This window comes from Anguilla anguilla, chromosome 2 (assembly GCF_013347855.1).
Source record: "Anguilla anguilla isolate fAngAng1 chromosome 2, fAngAng1.pri, whole genome shotgun sequence".
NCBI classification, from domain to species: Eukaryota; Metazoa; Chordata; class Actinopteri; order Anguilliformes; family Anguillidae; genus Anguilla; species Anguilla anguilla.
The window spans coordinates 55497154-55521000 of NC_049202.1; the positions used below are offsets into that span (position 1 = coordinate 55497154).

General features: G+C 41.3%; 2 protein-coding genes across 6 annotated transcripts in view; one reads left to right on the plus strand and one right to left on the minus strand.

The window, feature by feature from the left end:
* The first annotated feature begins 1910 nt into the window (after positions 1-1910).
* ccdc57 (coiled-coil domain containing 57) overlaps positions 1911-23847 on the plus strand; it is a 58115-nt gene continuing 36178 nt past the window's right edge. Inside the window, exon 1 of one of the 2 annotated variants that reach the window (XM_035405603.1) lies at positions 1911-2124. Coding sequence is in view for 1 of the 2 variants with exons in the window: in XM_035405602.1 (XP_035261493.1) it covers position 21181 (1 nt within the window). In the remaining variant the exon portion in view is untranslated. Of the gene's footprint in view, positions 2125-20793; positions 21182-23847 lie in introns of those variants that run through there. The other variant, XM_035405602.1, reaches the window with a different exon arrangement.
* Positions 7686-22724, minus strand: slc16a3 (solute carrier family 16 member 3). Of its 4 annotated transcripts, none has more exons than XM_035405606.1 (5): positions 22616-22724; positions 12912-13159; positions 12599-12742; positions 11561-12343; positions 7686-11425 (listed from the first exon to the last, which is right to left on the minus strand). In XM_035405606.1, exons 2-5 carry the CDS (start codon positions 13132-13134, stop codon positions 11034-11036), a joined length of 1542 nt encoding a protein of 513 aa, XP_035261497.1. In that variant the 5' UTR covers positions 13135-13159; positions 22616-22724; the 3' UTR covers positions 7686-11033. The 4 variants fall into 4 exon arrangements, with proteins under 4 accessions (XP_035261497.1, XP_035261496.1, XP_035261499.1 ...); XM_035405605.1 differs by having other exon boundaries at positions 22436-22683; XM_035405608.1 differs by lacking the exon at positions 22616-22724 and adding an exon at positions 21483-21619.

Genomic DNA, 23847 nt, shown 5'->3' on the forward strand with positions numbered 1-23847 from the left:
TTTTAAGATACTGAATGACTTGGTTTCCCATCAAACCCTCTAGTGTGTTTTAGCTCTGGTGATTACTGCTGTTCAGTTTAGCTCTGTGAAGTCATGAACGGACACATGGAAACAAAACTGCAAACCTTCATTGAGAAACCAGCATTTGCAACTTGAAGTCATGGTTTTGTTAATCTTTCTTCATTTAGCATTATTTGGGTTATTCTTTTGAGGGTTTTGTTTCCTGTTCTGCTGTCAAATGCCTACTTCTCTTGACTGTTGCTGTACAGTACATTGCATTCCTTTATTATTTTTTATTTTAAAACTGTGAAATATGTGTATTATAGAAATGTAAATGTTTTTGATTTAGTTTTTTTGGATTTTGCTGAAGTCCCCAGCCCTGCTGTGAGTGACGGGACCTCTGAGCTGAGCTGGGTGACTTGAGTGTTCCTGTCTCAATGCTCGTTAATCAAGTGGCCTCTTCTGGAAATCTTAATGGCAGAGGATCACCACACCACAAGGCCCAGTCAGCAGAAATCCAGCACCTGTCAGCGTAGACTGTTTTTAAACATTTATATGTAAACTTTTTTTTTTCTTTTAAAGTTTTAGCTTGTAACTTTGAAAGTGATTTATTGGGTTAAAGGATGTCTCGCATTACAAAGGCTATCAGTACCTGTAAAAACCCTCTAATAGGACTTCCGGTGCTATGTGTGCGGGCTTGCATGTTTGGTTAGTTAGGTAATACTTTGTGGAATAAGTGAGAGACAGGCTGCCTATATCCTTATCAAGCTACGTTAATAATAGTGACTACTTCACTATTGTGGAGGAGGGGGTGCATTTGGATGATCTCTGGATTCTGTTTGTCACTTGTGTAGGGAGAGTGTACAGTTGGATGATCTCTGGTTTCTGTTGTCAGGGAATTCTATAGAATATTTGATGGCAAAGTACTCTTAACATAAACAGTGCCAGCCTTGATGGCTGTTTGTCTGCGGTCTCAACAAATTGCTAATGCAAAGTCGGACACAAGAATTGACTCTGTTTTTGTTTTGGTAAAATCTTCCAGCAGGTGTACTCAATGTTTTTGTGCCGTCCTCCTTGATTTAGATCAGCAATTGCAGATCACAGCTTTTTGGAGCTGTGGGTTATGACCTGGAACTTTTGAAAGTATCTGTAATGGTATGTAATGAATATATCTCCAGCTGGTGAAGCAGTGCATTGCTGCTCTCCCTCCCTCCCTGGTTTCTTCCTGAACTTTCCCCACAGTTCTGGTGTTCAGCCCTCTGTTCACATCCTGGCCAGTCGTGCCCCGCCTCCTGACATCACACTCTGCTGTATCCTGTGTAATTATGGTAACCTAGACTTGTAAGAGTTTTCCTCATTTGTATTGCCACTGTATTTGTGTACTTTAAATTGTGTAAATAAATTAAGTACTTCTACTGTTGTCTTTGATTAATTGTGTGTATTGTGATCAGAGGTTATGAAAGGCCCTGGCCAGAGTTAATCTGGCAATTAAATGAATTGGGCCATTTTTGGATGTACCGCCACAGCCGAGTCACTGAGTGATGAAGTTACACCATTGGTCCGCCGAGTTATGACGTTACAGCAATTGACGGTCCAGCCATATACTAGGTTTTGACTTGGTCTTGTTTCTGAAAGCAGGCCATGGTACGGTAAAATAAATTCTCCGTATAGTGCTTTTATTTTTAAATTAATATTTTATTCAAATTTTATCCCCTAGTTCCCCAAACCGGAACTCAACCTGACCTGTTGATCTTCCAACCCTTCCCGCCTATTTAGGGCAGGCACGTGACTTCGATTCACGTGACGCCTATTCTCGCTTTTTTTCCCCCACACTGCTGGCTACAGTCTCTGTTTTATACTGCCCAGTCTGGAAGTACATCTAGGTCAGCATATGTGGTTTGTGCGTGCGCAGGCGCGTGGTCTGACCGGGAGTGGCTGCTAGCGAGCAACGAGAGCAACGAAGCTAGCCGGCATACCCGCTCTCAGTCACCGGCGAGGCTAAGCCAATTGTCTCGACATTGCGGACCTCCGGCCGTAGCCGGTTTTCGGAACGAGTGTCTTTACGGCATGAGAAACCCGGAGGCCCTGATTAGTACTTCCTGGAGCCGTAACACGTTTTGTCAGGTATGTGGTAGCTGCTAAAATAAAATGGCAGCCGTAGCTTTGACACTACTTGGTCAATTTACATTTAGTCATGCATTTATTCATGGCTTTTTCACACTGGAACTGCAACTACAGTCACAAAAGATGAACATTAGAAGTCCATCTGTCAACCCCTTACGTTTTGTTACATTCTCCTTCGACGTTCTCTGCAGTTTTAGAACATACTTCTGCAAAGTGCTAGAAATGTGCAAGTTACATTGCATTAATTCCATCCAATTTCATTCCTAGCTGTCATCCAAACTAATGTTTAACTAATTGTCAGAACATTATGATTAAAAGTTTGGCTCTCCTTTGCTGCAGAGAAATGCTAGAACCGTGAGCAAAGCCACTGTTGATTATGTCATACACCAGGAAAGTAACTGGGGGGAGCTTGGCCCTGTCTTCAGGTGTATGCCTTATTTCTCCTCAAAGTATGCAGCCAGAGAAAGCATTGCTTGTCACGCGCAGATGATCATGTGGCCTGATTTATTACATTTGCCGTTATGAACATGGTTAAGCATGTACACTTGTGACATCTTACACAACTCTAGGATTTGAAAGAAATGTGTATATACTGTATGTATACATTGCTTTGTTATTTATCCAGAACAACCTCCAATTTAAGAGCAACAGAAGTGTATTCACCTGATTAATATTAGAAATTGTGACCAATCTGGTTAACAGCATCACCAAACCAAGTTAATAAGAAACATCGCTAAAGCACAAATGCTACTTAACTATGCTAACCATGAACCATGCAGAGAGACTACATCTGTAAAATTCTCAAAAAAGAAAGACATAAAACCATTAAAAATCTACCATAATCAAAATGAATGGGGTCAGGAAGATTATGCTGTCCTCCTGGCCACTGTCAAGTAGGTCCCATCACTGTGGGGCCGACAGACCGGTATTCTGACTGAGAGAAATGACCACAAATAGAGGGGAGAGATAGCTGCTATGAGGTTGCAGAACAGAGATCTGGCCACGGTGTGTATGGAGTTTAATTGGAGGTATGGTGAAACTGCACCTTTAAATGTCCTGTACCAAGGATTTAAACTGGAAGCCAGCTTTAAAAGGTACAAAGTGGAGTGAGATGAGGAAGGATGTGACATGAGCATGCTTGGGAAGACTGGAGACCAGTCATGCAGCTGCAATCTGTATTATATGCAAGAAGTTTAGTGGTGCAAATACCAACACCAGTGAGAGGACAAATGCAGTAGTCCTGGTGTGAGTGTACCAGGGCCCAGACTACAAGCTATGTAGAGTGGATGGTAAGGAAGGGGAAAATTCTTAGGATTTCATTCTCAACTCAGCTACATTTAGAGAAGGAGAGCTGGTCATCTAGGGTTACACCAATAGGTTTCTTGCAGTTAGAAGAGCTCTAGGTGAGCTTGCATTTAGCATCTGTATTACAACCAGATATACAATATTTGCTATAGTTTAAAGGTGCTTTTTATTTTATTTTATCCCAATGTTTACAATAAATGGCCAATACCAGGCTCCTGGTTGCATTACCTGAGTACCCTTCAGTGTATGGGCTCAAACAGCACCCCCACCTGTTGCAGTATTTACTGAAATGTACTGTATTAGTCTGTAACAGGTAGACAGTTCTAGAAGAATCTACAGTAATATGGTTTGTAGTTATCAGTAAACTATCTGATCACAAGAGCAAATACAGATTTTGAAACTCATTTAAAATAGAGTGCACTTCTGTGGCATAGTTGGTGTGAGCTTTTTTGCTTGATCGACAGTGATTTCATTTTGACGCAGATATTAACGCAGATTCTAACCTAGCTCTCCATTAACTCCTTTGCTTAGAATGTTCAGCAGAACGACTGATCTGTGTCATGTGTTTGCATTTCTTCAGAACAGAACATTGCAGAAATGTGGTGTAAATATTTGAGTAAAGTAACCACATCTGTTCGCCAAAAGATGGCGCTGTTGGACAAATTTAGATATTTAAGGAAAAACAAGATATGTTCTAAATGGGATTGTGAACCATTTGTTCTTTTTTTTTAAAACTGTGCAGAAATGTCAATTTTTACATTTCATTTACATTTATTTTACACATTTCCAGCTGAAGATCATGTATGAAAAACGATTTATTTCCAAATATTTAAGTGGCCAACTTCATAGCCACTAGCCAGTAGACTTGACAGCTACAATATATTCCATTGTCATTGTTACTGAAGTAATCACAACAGCACTACAAAATACAGCTAAAATGTGCTGTTTTGTAAAACCTGGATGTTTTAAATCCTGTATAAAATTCAGATAATTCAGCTCCCTCTACAGAAATTTGATTGATGTGGCTCCAGCTGTAATCTGGACCTTATAAATTCATAAAAATGCGTTTTTCTTCCGACCAAAACGACCAAAAAGCCCTGGTCCTTAAAGATTTGCGTGGGTACTGTTTCAGCTTTCAGACCGAATCTGAACATTAACTGAACATTTAGGCTACAGGAAATGGCCTTTGTTTCACATTGATTCCTTTCTGGCCTGGAATCAAAATTGAAGTACAAAGCCCATCTTTAGACTATATTTAAATCTTTCACAGGCTAAATAAAGCTGTTTCTAAGCCAATTGTCGTTGGGAACAAGGTTATAAATATGTTTCAAGGTATCCTCACAGCTGAAAAATGAAATATTATCCAAATCTCTTTTTCAAACCACTAATAGCGCTGAAATTCGGCAGGGCGGAAACAAGCGCGTGCTGTGCTCCCAAACACGCAAAGATATAAGTCCTACTTCTTTTCAGAACGCAGCTCCCACGTCGTGCTTGAGCAGAGCCAAGCCTGTGTGACACAGTTCATAAATAGCGTGGCATGCCCAAACTGGCCAGCGGGGGTCGCTTGATAATGATGAATCCTCCGACTCAACCTAACCCTAGGCGAGGCTAAAGAGATGCTAAGGTATATGTGATGGCTTTCTGTTCCACCAGGCACAGTCGCCGTTGATACGGTCTTGGGGCCTATTCATGCACTGGAATGTTTCCTTAACCAAATGAGCCAGACACTGGATAGTTCTGTTTATTATTATTTCAATAAATAATATTATTTATTTAAATAAAAGTAATGATTATTAATTATTATAAGTTTTAAAATGCAACACCCACATTTATTGACACAGAGTCCTAACACAGAGAAGCATACTCACAATTCATTTGCCATGATGATTTCTATATCCACCTCTGTCCTTCCAGTTTCCTCACTGATTACCATTGCATGTTCATGGACTTTTCACCTCACTGCCCAGCAGTTCCTGTATCCACCCGCTTATGATTGTTTTACTTTTCTGTGTGACTTTTTTCTATCAATTTTGGCTGTATACAAGAACAAAGGAACATGCAACCACTGGCTTTTGGCTAACTAGCTGACCATAAGCGGATTTGTGCAGGATCCTGTGAATAGAAGTAAAACAGGAAAAAACAGGCAGAAATTATGAGGTATTTTGAGGGGGTGTATAATAGAGAAGGAAACACTTAAATAAACATGGAGGAGGTCAGATAAAAATTGGGAGAAATGAATGAGGAGGAGAGTGGTTTTGGAGATTTAATGCTCTGGTCCTCTGTGAGCTGTGTCCTGAGTCATGTTCCAAAAAATGCACTTCTGCTTCCTGTAAGGAGCAGCAGCTCACAGAGCCAACAACTGGCCACACCCTCGATTACATTTTTCTTGGGCAAGTGCTGACGTTTTATCAAGGCCTTGCCCACATCATTTTATTTGGAAGGAAGTTGTGAAACCACTGAGTGCCTTGTGTTTGGTGTTCACATGCCACATTGTTTTCAGCTGTGAATTTCTTGGCTAATTCAACTTCCACCCTGTTTCTGGTCATCTTTTACACATTCAATGTGAAATCACACAGAAATCAAACTTTATTGAAACAATTAATTGTTTTTAGGGGATGTGTGCAGATTCCAGGTATTCATTCCCTGATATTTTCAGTTTAGATACTGTAGACCTCTGTAAATTGTGAGGGCCACCGTCCACCTTCAGGTATTGTATTCAGTAATGCAGAGACTGCATTTAACTAATGTGTTTTTGAGCAAACTAGTGCACATTGAATATGAATGAGTTAATAATGAATAATGATAAAAACTTTAGGAAACACCCATTCTCCAATCAAAGGAAATCATATTAAATAACCAGGCTTAATCATCACATGGGTTACTGGGAGAGAGAGAGTTGTAGTACTTGCCAAAAGAAATATAGAGGGAGTGACCGTCACTGTAGTAAGATGGAGATGTAGTAAGGTGGGGCGGGGGAGCAAGCGAGCAAGCTGATCATTCTGTGCCGAGGATCTGTGTTTCATCTCCATGGTGATGTGGCAGGGCAGTTATCCAGGGCAGCTGCAGGCGCTGAAACTGCAGTTGGCCCAGAAAGACAGACAGCAAGAGCAGCAGAGAGGGACCACAGATTCATAGTCTACACAACCCACATTACATCCTCAGGGTGGTCTCTTGTGCTCAACAGACAGATCTGTAAATATGCAAGGCTTCAGCTTCTGAATTAATTGCTACGTACTCCTTACCACCATTAACTAAGCTCTGTTGCTTACGAAAGGCATATATTTGATGACATTCCTTTGCTTTTATTTTTGTGGCCTTTTCTGTGCTCTTGTTTTGATTTTGAGTGGTGACATCTAAATAGCCTTGCGGGGGGATTGCAGCTGCCCCACATTGTAAATACTGCCACAATCCTGTAAGAGGATTGGGGCGTATGCCTTTGTCAGCTAACCAGAGGCCCTCCAAAGACTGAGGCCCTGGTAGCTGATGAACACGGCTTGCAGGAGGTACTTTATGACCTGTTATCATTCACTTCCCCTCTCTACATAGTGCCTACACTCTTTGCTAGTGAAGTGGAAGACACATTTTTTCAATGGTGTATTATTCCATTAAAACAATGCATTTAGTGAGTGCATCTATCTGGTGCAAATCTCTTTATCTCTTTTCATGCAATATGGTTGCATGTAAACGTGCCAATTTGCGCATCCTGCTATTAGTGAAAATGGATTGGCTGAAGAAGGGAGGGCTGAAGCACATGGTCACATTTCTCCGGTTGTGCATAAATAAGAATCAAATTAAAATGTGTTATGTATGATGATCCCTGTCGTATTTTATAGCAGCATACTGTGCTTGTAACTGGGTGTGTCACAGTGACGGATGTGTTTGTGCGTGTGGGAGCGTGTATATGCATATGTCTGCGGGCAATGGGGGAATTCTTTTCATGCATTTGCATTGCCTATGAGTGTATGCTTATGAGGTAAACTGGGGAGGCCTTTAGGGGCAAAAAAAAGGTAGTGAAATCAATTGAAGCAACACAAACCCTTGTGTGTGTTGGTGTTAAGATGTGAAGAACAGTTCAGGGTGTACAGTACCCAGACAAGGTTTAAAATGGCTCCTCGTTCAGTGTAGAGTACAGTGTAGAGTGTAGAGCCTCTAGGGTAGAGGGAGACCCCTGGGTAGACCCATAGGCTCACTCTATGGGTAGCTGTGGGAGCCCAGAGACACCAGCACCTCAGCAGTAAGAGCACTCACACATCTGCTCAACAGAAGTAATTTATTGAGAAGATTTGAAACAAGCTTAAGCAGGTAAAAATATACTTTCTTCTACTGATGTGGTGATTGTAAAGTGCCTTCTTGCAATGGAGTAGACAAACAGGGAGCTCCTGGCTGCAGGAAAGCACTTGACAAATCTCCCTGGTTTAGTTTCTTTAAATAAAATCATTAAAAAACAATAATAAATAAAGATCAGAAGTTCATACAAACTTCACAACACTCAATAGTTCCTCCCATTTATAGCCAGGAAGGTGTGGACGCTGAGAGGGAGGGAGGCCCTGGGTGTGGGGGTCCAGCTAGTGGTGTTGAAAGCAGAATACTGTAGTGGGGCTTCATTAATGGAGGGCAACAATCATTATTTGTGCGCTACATGTAAGTAATAAATAAAATTCAATATTGCTAATTTATAGGGAGTTATATAAGCAAATACCAGTGCTCTCCCCAGTTAATTTGATACATTCCAACATTACAATAGCATAATCCAGTGTTCTGTAGAAATACTTGAATTTGAAATTATGGGCTTTTGTGAGTATGTGTGTAAAATACTGAAATATTGCAGTAGTTAGCACATACACATTTGTAAACCCTTGTTTTACCATTGATACATATGTTAACAAATTTGTGAGGGTGAGACAGTATTAGTTTAATCTCCCTTCACAAGGTGTGTCTACCTTCATTTGTAAGTCAGCCATTTTCCTGATTGACAGTGTGGTACTAGATTCATTTGAAATGCACTTGGGGACAGGGCAGAGATATATAGCCTCTCTTATTGCCTGTACATAAGTGCTGGTCCCACTGAAATGTCAGAACCAACTCTAGGCTGTGGAACTACTGCTGACGACATAAAAGCCTATGGCAGTAAGGCGATATATTTTTTTAATTTTTCATTAAATACCTCAAGATGCTATCACCATTTTAGGACGTCCCTCCTTCCCATTCGCAAATTCAAGACAAATGTTTTTTTTTACAGTAATACGTATCATAGTATAACACAGTGATACAATACAGTGACACCGATTTTTCTCTTTTACACCAACAATCACACATACATACAGTACAATGTGCACTAACGCTGGTATAGAATGGAGGTTAAGCCTTTATAAAGAAACATCAAAGGTACACAAGTGCAAATGGCAGTTTATTACACAAACTTATTTTGATTTTGGAACGGACTGGTTTGTGAATGGATGAGTGATGTGACCATGTGATGGCATATGCAGCTGGAAATGTTTTTGTATGGAACATAAAGATACAGGACACACATAATACGAGTAAACACACTCTGAACTTGTGCAATGAAATAGCTCAAAACTAAAAATGAATAGACAATTATTGAAAAAACATGAACGGTTGCCCAGTAGTCATAAAGGACATGGGTCCCCATGGTCCCAATGGGCTGTCTTGATTACAGAAAAGCTTCAGTAAGATACTAGAATGTGACGTGATCGTGGTGGCTGTGTTTGGTTGACTGAGTCTTTTTTTCAAAACCCAGACACTGGGAATGGATGAGAAAGGAGATGGGCTGCCATCGTTAAACTAAATGAGAGATCAGAATGAAGCTGTGCAATCTAAAGAGTTCATAAAATGCAAGGGACATTCATGAAGATCATTCAGTTTTTTATCTTTACTCGACGTTCCTTTGCATGGCGTGCTCCACGTATTTATTACAGATATAAGGCACTACCAATAATGCGAGGGAAAGAGTCTTTTCCTTTGCTGGAGGTCAGATGTAAAACAGGGACACACTAAGCAGTGCTGTCACACATTCCCCCAAGGCAGTAATGAATGAGAGACTCGTTTGCAATCGGCGGTCAAAGGCATCTGGGATTTGGTCCAATTAAAGACTTTCAAATATTCGTGTTTAGCAATAGTAGGTGCTGTGTAGGTTTTTTTTGTTTGGATTCAAGGTGATTTATATGTCACATGTATTAAACTTCCGGTCAATTCGAAATGAGCCTGACTGCACCGGTCATACACCCATCGCTGCTAAAACTGCATTTGGAGTCATTTTTATTAAAGGTAAAACAGATTCTACATGCTGCCCAATCTCCTTCTTCATGCATGCAAACTGTGAAATGCAGGCTCCCAGATTTCTATTTCCTTTTAAAAATGTCAGAGCACTCTCCTGACAAATATAAAAACACAAAAGGGTCTGTCCAAATTTATATGAGATTTTAGAGACAAACATGGCAGATCTGAGAAATGTGGGCGGTCGTCACTTCAGCTGCCAGATTGCTGCTTTGCACACAGTAATGCACACAAGTTAACGCAGTGAGGAGGTAGGAAGAAACATTGCATGATGATCTATGACCCCAAAAGCAACAACACATAGGCCTAATAAATGAAAATCCACTTCCTGCCTTAACTATGAATGTACTGGCCTAAAATGTTCATTTATTCATTTTGAACTGTCATATTGACCTTTGTCCTTTGTTTGTAATGCCAGATGTTAATTTCATGAAATAAAAAGCCATTGCATAACATCACATTCAGAACCTCATTTGTATTCCTTAGTAATCAGAGCTTTTTCATAACCTGTGCAGTGTGAAAGAAATCCCTGCACTGTGCTCAAGTCACAATAAATTGCACAATAAATCTCTTTTTGTGTACCACAAATATGCAGATAAGCTCACATTTATCTTCCGCACACAAACCGTAATAATCTTCCTAGCATGTGCAAGAAAAGCAGTCACGGACCTGCATTCCCATCCACAGATTATTCTTGCTCAATTCATTCGAAAATGCACGTGCGCTATAACTGAGGCTGAAAAGCACATCGCAATGAACTGAGAAGTGTGCGTTATAGTAAGTCAAAATGTGTCCAGCTATGTTCCTACACTTTGACCACCATTCGCATTCCACTGGCAAACAGAATGCTCCGTGGTATAGGTGATTAAGGTGGAGTACCCCTGAAAGAAAAGAAGAAATTAAGTGCTCAAGTGCTGTGGGTTTCTCCAAAGCCTGAAACTCTGTATAGGATGTGCCACTCCTTGGCACATTCAGCAGGTGATACAGTGAGAGACAGGTGTACTTAGTCGTCATTTTATGCGTGGAGACATTTTTGCTTTTTTAACAGTGTGGGTTCATTGTAGTTGTAGGGTGGAATTTGTCCCTCATTCTCAGTGTGTGTTTTCAGCGTGTCTGTCCTCTCATATGAAGCAGCTCCAAAGAGCACACGAAAGCATACGACTATGTAACACCTAAAATAAATACAGCCGATTGTAAAGCATCTATTTGCCTAACCTGTTTAGGGGGTTCCCATCCAACTTCGTGTTCGGTTGTGAAATGTTTTTGCTTTGCTCCCACTGTCACAGTCTCTCCTGCGATGAGGGTCCTCACAGGCACGTCTCAGGGTTGGCGACCACATCTCCGTTCTCCTCCTTGCCGTCTTTCAGAAAGGTCTCCACCTCTGCAGAGTCCACCTTTGCGCTCTCAGGCTGCTTCTCTTCCGGCTGCTTCTCTTCCGGCTCCTTCTCTTCTGGCTCCTTCTCTCTTTCTTTGTCGGGCTCCTCCTGCTCCTCCTTCCCTTTCTCCGTGCCCTCGATGGCCTTGCTGTTTTCCTCAGGGGGCTTGTTGAGCAGCTCCATCTCGCCCATCGCCGGCTCCTGGGGCTTCTTCTTGAGGCAGAAGAAATTGCCGGTGGCCAGCACGATGGATGAGAGGCACACCTCGCACCCGGCCAACAAGAACACATACATATAGACCTTGGTGGCATCCAGCAATCGCCCTGCGAGACAAGAAAAAATGGTTAACGTTACACAGACCTCAAGGCGCTTTGCTTGTACTGTTTGTTTTGCACCTGCATTCCTTTAAGGTGCAAGAAGTAGCATCGATATTCCAATGAGCCAAAGTGAGGACTGACCTGCAGAGGGCGGTCCCACCAGCACAGCGATGGCCTCCATCAGCAGCACCAGGCCAATGGCGCTGGGGAACTTCTCTGTGCCCACGATGGCCATCAGCACTTCAAACTGGAGGGCGCCAACCATGCCGTAGGAGATGCCAAAGAAAATGCAGAAGACCACCAGGGAATTGTAGTCCTTGGAAAAGGAACCCACTATGTCTGCAATGCCGTTGAAGAGCATGGCAATGCTGAAGAAGTAGACGCAGCGCGGGCGCACCCACTTCAGCCCGGCGATAATACCGCAGGTGGGCCGGGCAAAGATGTCAATGAAGCCCAGGATGGTCAGCAACAGAGCCGACTTGGTGTCTTCATTGCCCAGCTCCTTGGCATAGCTCACCACAAAGACAGGCGGCACGAACAGGCCCAGCACCATGATGGAGGCCGCAATAGTGTAGATAAGAAAGCCCCTGTCCTTGAATACACTGAAGTCCAGAAGCTTGGCCTTTGGCTTCTTCTTCTCCTCTATGACCTTGGCCTGGCCCTCTGGTTCCTCCACTTTTTTGGGGGGAACCAGTGGTCTCATGAGGGCTCCACAGGCACAGCAGTTGAGCAATATCCCCCCCAGGATGAGGAAGCCCCCCCGCCAGCCATACGCATGCTGCAGCACCTGTCCCAGTGGGGAGAGGCAGCACAAGGCGACCGGACTCCCCGCAGCAGCCAGGCCATTTGCCAGTGGGCGTTTTTCACTGAAGTACCTGTTCAGCATGATGAGAGAGGGCTGGAAGTTCAGGGCCAGTCCTAAGCCTGGAATGAGACCACAAGCACAACACTGAACTTTCATGCTAAACCAGACATACCGTACAGTGTAGGTTACAGGCCAACAGCCACTGGACATGTCATTGGACATTGAACATTTGTCTGTGTCCCACAAATCTTTCAAACCGAGTATTTTCCTAGTGAACACACAGCAAGGTTCAAGGTGTATGTGTGGGTGGGTACAGTGTCAGTATGTGAGTGTTTTTTATGCCTTTATGTGCATGTTCTTAAGGTGAGACTCACCTGTGATGACGCCGGTGGACAGGTATATATGAATGATGCTGGTGGAGAAGGATGCCAATATCATTCCCAGGGAAGCAAAGAGACCCCCCACCATCATCACAGGGCGGCACCCAAACCGATTCACCAAGACACTGCAGATAGGGCCTGTGGACACACAAGAAGTTTTCCAGTCAATGTTGTAAAATGTAGTGCTTCAGTGTTGCTCATGACAAAATAATTATGAATGTAGCTGCTCTTGAACTGCCTAAAAATGATACTGTATGATACAGAGAGTGCAGGTTCACCCTGCTGTTTGAGGGAAGGCTGTTCAGACCTGTGCCGTACAGCATGGCCAGCAGGATGGAGGAGATCCAGGCTGTGTCACTGTAGCCCACATCAAACTCCCGGATCAGCTCTTTGAAGAAGACGCTGACAGCTTTGGGAAAGGCGTAGGAAAAGCCTGTAATGACGAAGCAGCCAAACAAGACTGCCCACCCCCAGCCCCCGTCTGGTGCCTTTACCCCACTGGGGCCATCATCAAGTGCGACTCCTCCCATGATGCTCTCTGAGGTTCACCTAGTTCTGTACAAAGACAAAGCCAGAAGTACAAGTTATACACCAGCATCATATTTAGGCAGCATTTTTTTTTAAACTTTTAACCAAGCATTTCACTTTTTTAAATTAAAGTCTCTCTTTTTTATTTTTTTAGAAAAGCCCAGTAAAAAAATGATCATCCTTGGAATTTGCTTAGAGATGACAATGTTAATGCTGACAATGTTAATAAGCCTTACATAGCGCACATTGTGAAATAAGTTTTATTTTTAAGATTTTATATTAACGTCTCTTCATACATCTTATACTGTATGTGTGGAGGAGCTACAGCCCCATACATCATGAGATAATCGACAGCCCGGTTAATGAAATACCATCCATCTGCGGCTGTGAACCCATGTGCAGCTTAGCCTTGTAGATGTAATGTTATTTATGTGCGTCTGGTCTGCAGCCACAGAGTGCTCCCTCCATGTTTTATCTGGCCTCTTTCCAGGCTACAGCTATCACAGCAGACAGTGGCAGGGTGTGTACACTAGGTGGCCAGTGACTTCAACACAGCCATTCTGTACCTGTCAGCTGAGATCCTGTTTCTTATGTTGTGTAATTGTAAGGTGTATATGGTGAATATTGCTGGTCCACTGATTCACTATAGCAATACAAATTCAACTCTGGGCTTGTTTGTATCAGTTTCCCTAGCTGTGGTCACCTTCACAGTGGCTGAGATATACAGTGTCTTCCAAAATGATGGGAACAGTTGAGTGAATTTTTTGCTATATACTTAAGGCATTTTGATTTAAGGTCAAAAGATGAATGTGAGGCAAAAGTACAGACAAGCAGTTTTTATTTCATGGTATTTACATGTGTATATGTGTTACCATTTTACAGAAACAGCTGATGTTGTATTGAGGCAAAGCAATAAAGTATAGTTAGGTTGCATAACCCTTAAATGCAATAACTGCATCTAGTGTATGACCCATTGACATCACCAGTCGTTTGGAATCGTCATTGGAAATGCTTTTCCAGGCCTTCACTGCATCAGAAGGGATCTGCATCTGCATCTGAGAGGGGGGTGGTTTGGATCATGGACTGTTCCTTCCTTTCTCCACACTTTTAGCTTTCCATCAGTTTTGGCAAGGGTTTGGTCCATCTGTATTTTTTTGATGGATTCTAATCTGGCCTTTCGATTCTCTATCATTCTGCTCTCAAAGTCATCTGTGTATGATGGCTTGAGATGTTTTCACCCGTGCCCTCTGGAGACTGCTGCTGATGTCACTGACAATAATTTTAGGGTTTTTATTAGCAGCTCCCAACATTTGTCTGTCATCAACTTAAGTTTTCTTCCTTGGCTGACCTGTACAGTGTTTATTTCTGAATCCTCCAGTGGTTTCATTCTTTTTTAAGACTTTCCAAACTACTGTACTTGATGTACCCAGTTTCTGTGGTATCCTTAATGAATTCTTGTCTCAGCTTGCAAATTAGTTGCTTTTCAAATGCAGTCTCTGCATTTGAACTCTAAATATTATCTCCACAGATGAAAACAAAGGCTAAAACCAAAATTAGACTGCTCTTTTATGTGTGAACTATCCATGCAAAAGAAAACACCTGAGCAACAGTTAATACCTGCCAGTAATCTATTAACTTACTTTTTCACAGCTAAAAATGGGGGAAAGAGCTGGTTCTGTAAAATGGTAAAACATATATACACATATAAATACCATGACATGAAAGCTGTACTTTTCTCACATTAATCTTTTAATTATTCATTATCACTACAGCCAGACACTTGTTTTTTTTAAAGAAATCTGAACACACATCTTTTAATGTGAATGTGTGAAAAGTCCTGTTTTGCTATTTGTTAAATGATCCTACCAGCTTTTTTACAATAGTCTTTTTCTGTGTTTATAGGTCAGTTTGTAGGAAAACATAATGTAGGTGGGTACAATGTATGTTGTAAAACTACAGTACCAGAAATCACTGTGTTTTGCAACCCTAGGAATGCAATTGAACAAGTGATTGCCTGAGGAAGGGAGTGACTCCACAAGCTGCAGTTTGTTACATGATGGGAGATGCTCCTGGGTATGTTGCTTACACATTTTTACATTCACAATCCTGGGATTTCAGAGGTTAGATATTATATGACAAGACAAGCCTTAATACAGCTTCTTCCAAGGCATTTCTTATCTGGCTAGGCCTTTATATGATATTTAATTTCCTTTTTGCCTGTGTGCATAAGCATTGCTTCCCATGTCCTACTCCATCCTATTCCTACTCCCCTCCTGGCCCTCAACCTCATTTCATTCATCAGGCACTCAGGTTAATTATAAACTCAATAAAATAAATGGCTCGTTGGTCTTTTGGAGCATCCCATTGGCCCTTGAAGCCATGGAGTGGGCGCCATGTTAACAAGCTGCCCAGAGAAGGCTCAGTGCATGGGCAAATCTCAAGCCCAAATTGGACAAGCAGCACCCCTAACTTCTCACGTCTCTCTCACCTTCCTCTGTCTTGGCTGTGGACCCCCAAGCTGTCAGCAAGTGAGACAAGAGCTAGCCAAATTATTTTTCTGCATTTGAGAAGCTTGTCTGTCAGCCAGGAGTAGGAGACAGGGGAATTCAATGCAGTTCCCCCCCTTCAATCCAGAGTAAACTGGCTAAATGATAAATGGAAGAATAACTGTGAAACCTAAGAGTGACACATTGCTGGACCTTTCAATAGTATCCAAAAATAGACAGTGTGTTTCTCAGGAAGCTGAAGAGGAAGTGTTGAAAGGTGTCACACAATATACATGCAGAAGGTAATATCACATTAAATGAACTACGGACTGAAAACGGAACGGTTTACCATAAGTTACATTCTCAGTAATATTAATGCATTACACAACTATCGAATTTCAGCTACCATGCTGGGGAATCCCAGTTCATCAAGGTAAATTAGAACATTCAAACCTATGTAATGTTAGATTATTATTCTTTTAATTTAAAATTATTATTCCCCACGATAATTTGTGTAAAACGATGCTTCAAAGTTTTAGAAATATAGTGTTGCTTATCACTATAGTCTCATATGATACAAAAAACAAACAAAAAAAAAACCTCTGGAACATGGCTACATGAATATCATTTTTAAATGTTTCAGCAAGACTCGTATGACAATTGTCCAATTGACATTGCTGACCTGACACAGTATTGGATGGGTAGATAATGCACAAAAGCCAGTGACATCTGCCGTTACAGCACCAGAATCTGATTATGTTAGTAGCTTTGTTAATCTTGTGAATTAGAAATGCATGTCCCAGACACTTTATAAAAGTAGCTGTAGCTTGTGGTTATGAAACTATAATATTGGTACAACTTATAAAGTCAAGGGACAAACAAATTTGCCTAGTCTGTCAATCCAGAGTTCTATTTTCTGTGGTATTTTTACTGTAACTTTCATGTCTTTGATTTTGATCCTCACACAAAAATGGCATGAAACATCCAACAGAAACAACAGAAAAGTGTTTGAGCATCTTTTGCTAGTTAAATACATAATGGAAAGAAAGTTATTTTTTATCATTAGAAAGCAAAGCGTAAAGATATTTTTAACGCAAAGAGCAACCTACCCCTGATGCAGCTGCTTGGTGTGTCTCTCTGCATGGAAACATATGTGTGAAGTACACCTCGGCATCCCTCAGTGCCTGACACAGGTCTGACCCCCCCAAGCCACACCTTCCCTGGTCTGACCCAACCCCAGGACTAATATGCCCCTCCCAAAATAACATCCTGACATTTTCTTGCCAAAACAGACTGAGCCGGCCACACAGCATGTGTGGAATCACTTTCTGCCTTTAGCAAAGGCCATTTTGGACACACAATACATCCTGGTCTTAACACTCTATAAGCAGAGAGTGGAAAGTAACCTTTGTTTTAAGGACATGATTTTATTTGGTGACTAAAATAAAAATAGCAACAGCAGTAGGCTCTGTTGAAAATGCAAATTCAAGCTGTTCCATACAGTTTCACAATGCAAATATAGTGCACCAAGCTGTAAACAAAAAATATTTTATCTAATACATTCCTTAATATCCTGCTTTCAGAAAGTGGCTGAAATATTTCACATCCACCCTGTGATTCGGCACTCATTGGCTTCTGAGAACCCCCAGGTCCTTCGCCATCAAGTCAGTCCAACGCTAGCTTCCCATCTTCCACAGAGGAGTCTCTGTTTCAATGTTAACTGCCCTTTCTTTACCCACTGCCAACTTTACAACTACAGCTGTGTGTCTCCCTCCTGTACTCCTTTGTGCTGATGCTAGCTGCCCTTCTTCCTTTACTTCACCATGCTGATGCTACTGTAACTGCTGTTCCTTTACCCACTGTGCAAACTAGTAGGCTGCCTTCTTCCTTTACCTCTCTGTGCTCATGCTAGTTGTCTTTCCTGCCAACTCTGGATCCCCTTATCCACTGTTCCCAATCTAGAAGTCCCACATACCGTCTTACTAGCATGACTTCTATAGTCATCCAGATGGTTGTGTTGCCTCAGGGGCCCCTCTTCATTCCTAATGACATTACTGTGCTCCTTCTATGGAAATTGCCACTACCCACCTGCTGCCCCAGTCCTCAAACACAACAAATATTACTGGTGACAGGGTCCAGCTGATGCCACTGCTTTTAGGGCTGATGATGAGAAGCTATTCTAACTGAGCATGCTACTTGATCACTCATTCATCTGGACCAGCATTCTGCCTGTCATAAAGCATACCTGCCAGGTTCATGTTCATTCTGCCATGCAGTGAAGTGGCACAAGTGAGAACCAAGAAGAAGAAAAAAACACTTATAAAAAAACTTGAGCATACCTTATTCTATTCTATATCCAGTCTTATCCCAAATAAAGAGGATACTTGTTAATCAAAAAGGTAAAATGGTTGGTCCTACAGTCTGCGTGCCCCCCACCCACATATTCTACCTTCACCAGTTGTCTCTATGAGTACTGTAACTACATAACTGACAAAGCTTCACAGTATTGCCCACAAAAAACCAAACAATCTCCCTTCATCCTCAGGAATTATTATTGTGTAATACTCTATGCAGACTTCAGCTTCTAGGACAGACATTTTGCTTTAATAAGCAGCAGCTTCTTCCTGTTCCTGCTCCCTACAGTTACTGCTTTCCCTGGTATTGATTTTATTCACTGTGGAAATTAAAATGAGTAATGGCATAAAAATAGTCTAATCACATTAACATCATAGGTGGAGTATCAGCAGTACTATATAATAATACCAAATCGGGAAACACAGTATGTACCAAAGAAAATAAATGGATGACCGATATCTCAGATTCATACATCTAGAAAACCACCTAATCTTCAAATGCCTGTCAATTTACTTTTTTTTTTTAACTGAGGTGCATCAGTGCTTTTGACAACAGAAACAAAGACTGCATACTGTTATCAGATTTTGGGAAATAATCAGTCATCATGCCATAGAGGTTGTTGCTCTATTGTATACAGTGATCACCCCATAAATTCAGCAGTAATAAAACAAGGGCCTCAATATGCTGAGGTGGCCTATGCAGGATAGACAAAGAAGAAAGGCTCCCCAGTTTCACTCCCAGTTCCTAGCAAGCAGTGGCCTATGCTGAGCTATTTCAGGGTTAGTCTTCTGTCCACAGCAATTAGCATCACTTCAGATCTCATAGAGCCCCAGCACGTCCGCACTCTCTATGCCAAAGCAAGGGCAGCTTAATGATAAAGTGCAAGCCATCCTAGACAATGTATTAATTTGCAAGAAGGAAATCACAAAAAGCCAGAATTTTTACATGGCTCTATGTAGATTTACTAGTGCTTTTTACAAACAGCAATGTAAAACTCTCGTGTTTAAGTCCAGCCCAGGACTATGGAGCCATGTGACAAAATAAAATTTTCAAATATCTTCAGATTGTCATGTAGATGCATCTTCATGCAAGGTCTTTCATCTTCCTTAATAATAATTATTATAATAATAATAAGAAGAAGATTTTTTGATTGCCTTAGTATTTCACCATGCAGAAATAACAGCACTTTTTTATTCATAGATTTTTGTCTCACGCACTCCAAAAGCAACATAAAGCCTAGAATCAAGACTAGATACTGTACGCTCTCTTATACTTGCAATAAATAAGTGATTGAACACACCTGACTAATCAGACACACCTGTGAAGCCATTTGTCCAAACATTATGGTGCCCTGAAATGGGGCATCTTCTTTTTCCAAACAAATATATGCCAGCTGTTTTGGTACTCTTAATAATCATGCTCTTTTTCTGATGCTTGCAAAAAATCTAATTGTCTCTAAAATGGGGATCACAACAGCTGAAGTGCATGCACTGTTCATCTCCAATCCACTCACCTCGGTTCAAGGACCATCGCAATAATTTCCCTGTTACGAGCCTTACAGTATATCTGGGGAGACTTAGCGCTGATTCGAGGTTAGAGACATATCCCTGACTTGTAAATTGTGTTTGCCTATAGTGAATAGCTAGTGGCTGCTTCATCCACCCTTGGTGAATGAGCAGATTATCCTCAGTAACCTATGCAAGGCTGGTTGTCTTGAACTCCTCATACCCCAGTGGGATAAAGCTAATTGTGTCCTGCCTCCTGATTCTTAGTTACCTAATGGCAGCCCAGACTTTAATCAGCACTGTCCACAGGAGTCAGTCTAGGAGCTTAGTGGGCACCATTGCCAACCAAGCCACTCTGAGGCTGAATTGATGCTGAGAAAGTGGTCACATTGTATTAAGTTTGAAGTAGGCCATCTTTCATTCCCAAAGTGTAATTTATTGTTTAGTTAAGTGCAGTGACATACATACCCTGGTGGAAATTCAAATTTGGTTCCAGCCTGCACTGTAAAAAAAAAAAAAAAAAAAAAAAAAAAGGTTCTCCCAACTGAACTTTTTAAATGTAGGGATAATGGATTACAGTATCACTTGTTTCAGTGGATTACAAAGCTCTGGTGACAAGCCTTTTATGTTGCTACAGTGACCACTGTATTGACTCATTGTGCTCTTCAAATAACAAAATATTTGTGGATTAGTGAACTACATTTTATAACTGAATTCAAATACAAAAACAACATTGTCATCATGTAACTATTTTACACTGGGCCAATTAAATTGTTCTTATGTGGTAAAACATAACTGTGTGTTTTAAAGACATTTAATGTTGGGATAATCTCACAAATTGATTGTGAAGGTGCCTATATTTTAAACGCGTTTTAATGGCTGCTCTGTAGCGTAGCCTATGTGGAATCGTGTATACCCTCGCCATCACAGCTCGCACTCAAATGCAGAAAAACGGATGGATTCATTCGACTGAACGCACTAAACCATCTTTTGTTCACTTCGACCAGTGTTTCGGTGTGTGACAGTACGATTGAAAAACTGGTTTTGTTCAACCTACATCTGGAACACCAATCACTAAAAGACCCCACACGACAGACTGTTTAAAAATCGCCACGGAAATTATTACAGTAGGCTAACCGTCTGCTGTGGATGCGGCCGGTGGCACGTACTACTACAAGGTGAAGAATGTTGGGCTTTGTAGTTTTCTGGGATTACTTCGCTTTCCTTAAATAAACGTGCTGCGCTTGTAGACTACAACATCTTGCTGTTACAATTGACATTGGCTGAAATTAAATATGAAGACGAATACTATAGGGGCGTATGGTGAATCCCATGAAAACAGACTAATTAAGTTAGTCATATATGATAATTCCACACATTTCAAGTGAAAGCATTGCTTAATAATAGTTCGATATAAAGCCCTCCTGACTGTACGAATACGGACAGCCCTGCAGTATGGTAGGCTAAGCAATATAACGTTAGATCGGCTACGTGACTGCACTTAACCTTTCGAAAGACAAATAATTTTTTAATTTTAAACTAATCGCCGTTAATCCTTTGGTATGGTATATTTCTGGGACGAATCTAGTTAGATTCACGACTCACGGAAGGATGTGCAGGCATTCTATTACAGCTCTGCACCAACAGCGCTGCAAGCCTACGTGATGAACGTGATGTTCTGGAATACGGACCTGAACAATGCAGTAAGCAAGATCAATGTTATAACAGCGAGATAGCGATGTTCACATTATCTGTAGCACGCACAGAGTATCCCGTTGTTGTTAAATGTGCTATTCCACTAAGGCTTATTTCAAGTATCACTGAAGCCGTACAACCGCCTTTTTAGTTTCCATACCATTTAGTAGTGGCGTCGGAGAAAATGGTTACATTAGGTTTTTAACCGAGTGCTGCGTCGTGACTAGATGGAAAGGGATACGACCAAGAAAGAAATACATGTTTATATGTGTAGATCATTTAACAATATAACATTTCTATGTTACTTACATAAGCATGAACACCATAAACCGTACTCTTATTGCAACGCACAGTTTAAAAATAACCCAAAAAAGTGATGGCTGATTGTAGCCATCCCATCCATTCATCGCTAACAGAATTTAACTTTTGCATATGCTAGCAACTGTCACAGAAACCGAGAATTAGACGTGTGCGTAAAAGTAGTGCCTAGGCTACATGCGCAATTGGCCTACCCGTCGCTCCAAGGTACAGTCAAGTTTCACTGCTCATACCAAATAGCCTACCAATTTCGTGAAGGCAAATATTAAATAACCGACTCTCAGTGCACTATAGAATACAAATTGCTCAGATAATATATAATGTATACAGGCAAGAGATGCTGAATTCAATCTTATTTGGTGGATACAAATCTTACGGAGAAATTAAAGACCCCCTGCATTTAAAGGGCAACTGGCATGTAGTACCCCTGATTAATAAATTGCGGGATCAATGGCAAAAACATAATGATACCTATTTATGTCATACCATCTATCCGGGGTTCAGTCCCTCAAAACCGTTATGTTTCCACGTCAGAATTATTACTGTGGATCCTAACGTGTTACGTCTCCATCACGACAGGACAAAAATGCACTTGCCAATGGGAGGTCAATCAGGTACGCTACAGGTTATTTTGCTCATTATCAATATTGTAGGTGGTTGGGTTCTCTTGAAACCTAAAGTATGCTGATTTCACTCGAAGTGACGGTAAATGTGTAAGCATAGTAGTAGTAAGTATAGCCTGACGTTACAACCAATCACATAGCCTAACCATCGCAGAAATGTTTGTTTCGAGGTAAAAAATAATAATAATACATTTTTAAAAACTCCAATTTAAAAGCGAACAATTCTAATGACGATTAAGCTATAATTACTTGATACATTCTGCTCTGATCATTTAAGATTATTAAAGTTATTTGAGAATTACAGTGATCAGACTCACGTACCTTAATAATGGCCTGGTGCTGTGACTTGCTGTCGACCTCCGTCGTGAATCTACGATTTTATGCTATAGAAACGCGTTTTGTTCCGCACGTCTGACCGAAGATGCCTCACTCTGAATGGAAAACCCCTTCGGTAAACGCAGTAGTCCTGGTCCTAGAGCCGTCCGTTTCCTGGTGACTCACCTGTTGGCGCAATTGATGCCGCTTGTTGCTGGGTGACCTGCGTACTCCGCTGCTCGGAAGAGGGTAGCCAACAGTTGATGAGCCTATCCTTCGTCACTCCCCTCCTTCCCTCCCTCCCTCGTCGAACTTCCTTCCTCCAACTCAACTCGTCATAAGCCGCGTTTCCACCAAAATTAGGAACTACTTTACCAGGAACTAAAAGGTTCCTTCAGCCAATGGTTGTCTGCGTTTCCACCGGGGTCTAAAGTACCGCGAAGATTAGGCAAATTAGCCCACTGACGTTGTCGTCGGTCCATCTGTCATATGAATTCTTCTGTAACCCCATACTACCACCGAAGTAGCCTACATTATTTTCTAATAACCGGGACAGCCCGGAGGGGTTTATTCCACTTATATACAACGGGTTACCAACAATGACTATATATGGTTACTTTTGTATTTATTGATTTTCATATATCCTCTCAAACACATTCATTAACAGCAGAAAACATGCACACGTTGTAAACAATTTGCTGTTTTATTACTTTCTCGTCGTCAATTCCATATAGGCTAATCGCAAAATGACAAGAATAGAACGAAAACTCGGACTTGCGTAAAAATGTAAATTAGTAGTGGTACAGCCACCGTTTGCTTTCCTTCGAAGTTACTGCTAGCCGAGCAGCGAAGTGTGCCCTCCAGATGCGAACCATGCACCATAAATGAGTCCATAGTCTTCCTGGTCTTTTCGTGGAATTGAAAAATGGCAGTAAAATTGAGTAAAATTACGGCAGTCTGAAAAAGCTAAAGGGAAGATTACTAGAATTAACCTGTTATTTTACCCGGATAAAAAGTGCGGAAGGTGATTTCCAGTTTGCTTGTACTGTATCACCAATGTTAATTATGCAGAACTACCGCATACCTCACATAACTGTATCAAACGTTTTGAGTCAATTACAACGGGCTAACAAAGAAAATCCGGAAGAAAATATTCAGCAACCGAATTAATCCGTTTGAATGTTTTGGTAGCCTACGTAATATGGTGTCCCAGCACGAATGCTTAGCATTTTATAAAACGAATACTAAAGCAAGAAAAGAACAGAAGAGCACACGTTATAATTCCAAGACGTTGGCAGGCTATAACCAAAAGTAGGCTACTGCGCCGCATAACATACAAGTTTGATTTGTTATTATGAAAATAAATTGGTTTGCCGCTGCATATTTTCAAACATGGCGGGTAATGGCGGAAAATAAAT